At 56.8% G+C, this 3,128-nt stretch overlaps 1 protein-coding gene across 1 annotated transcript in view; it reads right to left on the reverse strand.

The window, feature by feature from the left end:
- Window positions 1-2,940, reverse strand: part of SF3B4 (splicing factor 3b, subunit 4, 49kDa) — a gene marked incomplete at its 3' end in the record, with an annotated part of 3,146 nt that extends 206 nt beyond the window's left edge. The window contains exons 1-3 of the mRNA XM_009995147.1: window positions 2,289-2,940; window positions 1,024-1,109; window positions 219-288 (exon numbers count right to left, since the gene is read on the reverse strand). Of these exons, the coding sequence (XP_009993449.1) occupies window positions 219-288; window positions 1,024-1,109; window positions 2,289-2,940 (808 nt within the window). The remainder of the gene's footprint in view (window positions 1-218; window positions 289-1,023; window positions 1,110-2,288) is intronic.
- Between the last annotated feature and the right edge of the window lie 188 nt (window positions 2,941-3,128).

The following is a 3,128-nucleotide window of genomic DNA, read 5'->3' on the forward strand; positions in this document are numbered from 1 at the left end:
GAGAGAAGAAAGGGTTAAAGGAGGAAGGGATGGAGGGAATTCTGCTCCTAAAAGGGAAGGGAATCCTGCCTGGATTGCAGGGAGGAGGGGGGAAAATATGTGACTGGGGTGGGGAGAGAAATTCCACCCCCCAGCCCAAGACTTGGCTGTTTGGATCCCTCCAAATCCACTTATTTCCCCCTTAATTCCCTCCCTTTATCCCTTTAAAACCAGTCGACAAGCCCAGATGATCCTCTCCTGGGAATTCCTCTGCCAGGGGTAATTGGCCCCTGTAAATCCAGGGACAATCTGGTCAGGGGCAGAGCCAGAGCCCCCTCAGCAGCCAGGGGAAAAACCAACCAGGAATAAACAAGAACATTCATGAAATGGCAATTTTCCCTGCTTTTTTTGCCCTGGAAAACAGATCCTGGCTGGAGAGGCTGGAGAGGCTGTTGCTCCCCTGCTCCTGCTCTGCTGGATCCCCATCCTCCTCCCACTTCCCAGAGGAGGAAGCTCAGGGCAGAAGGAGAAGGGGCTGAATCCTCATTTTCCCCCCATTTTATGGAAGAGGAACCTCAGGGAATGAGGACAAGGAGCTGAATCCCCATTTTCCAGAGAAGGAACCTCAGGGCAGAAGGAGGAGGAGCTGAATCCCCATTTTCCCCCCATTCCCTGGAAGAGGAACCTCAGGGAACACAGAGGACCTGAATCCCCATTTTCCAGAGAAGGAATCTCAGGGAAGAAGGGGCTGAATCCCCATTTTCCCCCATTTCCCCTCCATTTTCCAGAGGAAGAACCTCAGGGAAGAAGGAGGAGGAGCTGAATCCCCATTTTCCCCCCATCCCCCCCCCCCATTTTATGGAAGAGGAACCTCAGGGAATGAGGACAAGGAGCTGAATCCCCATTTTCCAGAGAAGGAACCTCAGGGCAGAAGAAGAAGGGGCTGAATCCCCATTTTCCAGAGAAGGAACCTCAGGGCAGAAGGAGGAGGAGCTGAATCTCCATTTTCCCCCCATTCCCCCCCCCATTTTATGGAAGAGGAACCTCAGGGAAGAAGGAGGAGGGGCTGAATCCCGGCAGAGCTCCTGGGGGTGGCACCGGAGGCGGGAAGGAGCCCGGAGGGGGGAGACCTGGGAAGAGAGAGAGAAAAGAGGGAATTGGGTGAAATATCCCAGGAAAAGGGCAACAAATCATCATAGCTGAGGTGATTGGGATAAGGGGGAAACTGGGATTGAGGGGACTGGGGGAATTGGGAGGTTTTTTGGGGAAGGGGAAGGAGGGAATGAAAGGGAATAAGGGAGATGGAGGTGGGATCTGGGGAGGGGATTGTGGAGTGTGAGGGTGGGGAGAGCCTGGGCCAGGTTGGCCAGGGAAGCTGTGGCTGCCCCATCCCTGGGGGTGTTGAAGGGCAGGTTGGATGGGGCTTGGAGCAGCCTGGGCTGCTGGGAGGTGTCCCTGCCCATGGCTGGATCTGGATGATCTTTAGCTCATGGAATGGTTTGGGTTGGAAGGGACTTTAAAAGATCACCCAGATGATCCATTCAATGATCTTCAAGGTGGCTGCTCCATCTCTGGAAGTGCCCAAGGATCTCATGTGGGGTTTGGAACAACTTGGGTGGGAGGTGTCCCTGCCCATGCAGGGGGTGGGATCTAGATGAGCTTGAAGGTCCCTCCAACCCATCCCATGGTTTTCCATGCAGGGAGTGGGACTGGATGGGCATGAGGTCATGGAATGGTTTGGGTTGGAAGGGACTTTAAAAAGACCACCCAGATGATCCATTCAATGATCCTCAAGGTGGCTGCTCCATCCATGGGAGGATTCAAGGATCCCCAGTGGGACTTGGAGCAACCTGGGCTGCTGGGAGGTGTCCCTGCCCATGCAGGGGGGTGGATCTGGATGATCTTTAGATCATGGAATGGTTTAGGTGGGAAGGGACCTTCAAGACCACCCAGATGATCCATTCAATGATCCTCAAGGTGACTGCTCCATCCATGGGAGGATTCAAGGATCCCCAGTGGGACTTGGAGCAGCCTGGGCTGGTGGGAGGTGGCCCTGCCCATGCAGGGGGTGGGTCTAGATGATCTTTAGCTCATGGAATGGTTTGGGTTGGAAGGGACCTTCAAGACCACCCAGATGATCCACTAGATGATCTTCAAGGTGGCTGCTCCATCCCTGGGAGGATTCAAGGATCCCCAGTGGGGCTTGGAGCAGCCTGGGCTGGTGGGAGGTGCCCCTGCCCACGCAGGGGGTGGCACTGACCGGTGTCAAATCCCCCTCCAACCCCCCCTACACCCCCAAATCCACCCACCGGGCGGGGTGACCCCGGGTCCCAAGGCGGTGACGACGGGGGTGGGGACGGAAGGAGGTGGAGGAGCATCTGCAAAGAGCTGGTGGGGCCGGTCAGCCTGGGACAGGGGGTTCTGAGCTGCCAGGAGCCTCTCGGCCGCCGAGCCGTGTCGTTCCCCCTTGGAGTCCTTCTTGAAGGCGTAGGACACGGTGATGGGGCGGTTGCACAGGTACTGCCCGTTCATGGCCTCGATGGCCGCGTCCGACGCGTCGAAGCTGGCGAAGTTGATGAAGGCGTAACCCTTGGAGTTCCCCGTGTCCGGGTCCCTCATGATCTTGGGGGTCTGCAGGATCACCCCGAAGGCGCTGAACGTGTCGTAGAGCAGCTTCTCGTCGATCTCCGGGTCCAGGTTGCCGATGAAGATGTTGGCCCCCACGTCCAGGTTCTTGTTGTGGGCCGAGGCTTTGTTGACCCGGATGGGTTTCCCGTAGAGTTTGATCATGTTCATGATCTTGATGGCGTAGTCAGCGTCCTCCTCGCTCAGGAACTCCACGAAGCCATAGCCTGCAACACCGGGGGGGCTGGGAGGGCAGACCCGGGGCTTGTCCCACCTCAAACCCCACCAGGAGGGCTTGGAGCCCAAAGCCAGGGCTTGTCCCACCTCAAACTCCATCAATCCACAGCCTGTGACCACCAGCAGATGTTGGAGGTCAAACCCAGGGCTTGTCCCACCTCAAACCCCATCAATCCACAGCCTGTGACCACCAAGACAGTTTGGAGCCCAAACCCAAGGCTTGTCCCACCTCAAACCCCATCAAGACATAACCTGAAACCTCCAGGAGAGCTTGGAGAGCAAACCCA

This window comes from Chaetura pelagica, unplaced genomic scaffold, assembly GCF_000747805.2.
Source record: "Chaetura pelagica isolate M959 unplaced genomic scaffold, ChaPel_1.0 scaffold1263, whole genome shotgun sequence".
In the NCBI taxonomy this organism is placed as follows: Eukaryota; Metazoa; Chordata; class Aves; order Apodiformes; family Apodidae; genus Chaetura; species Chaetura pelagica.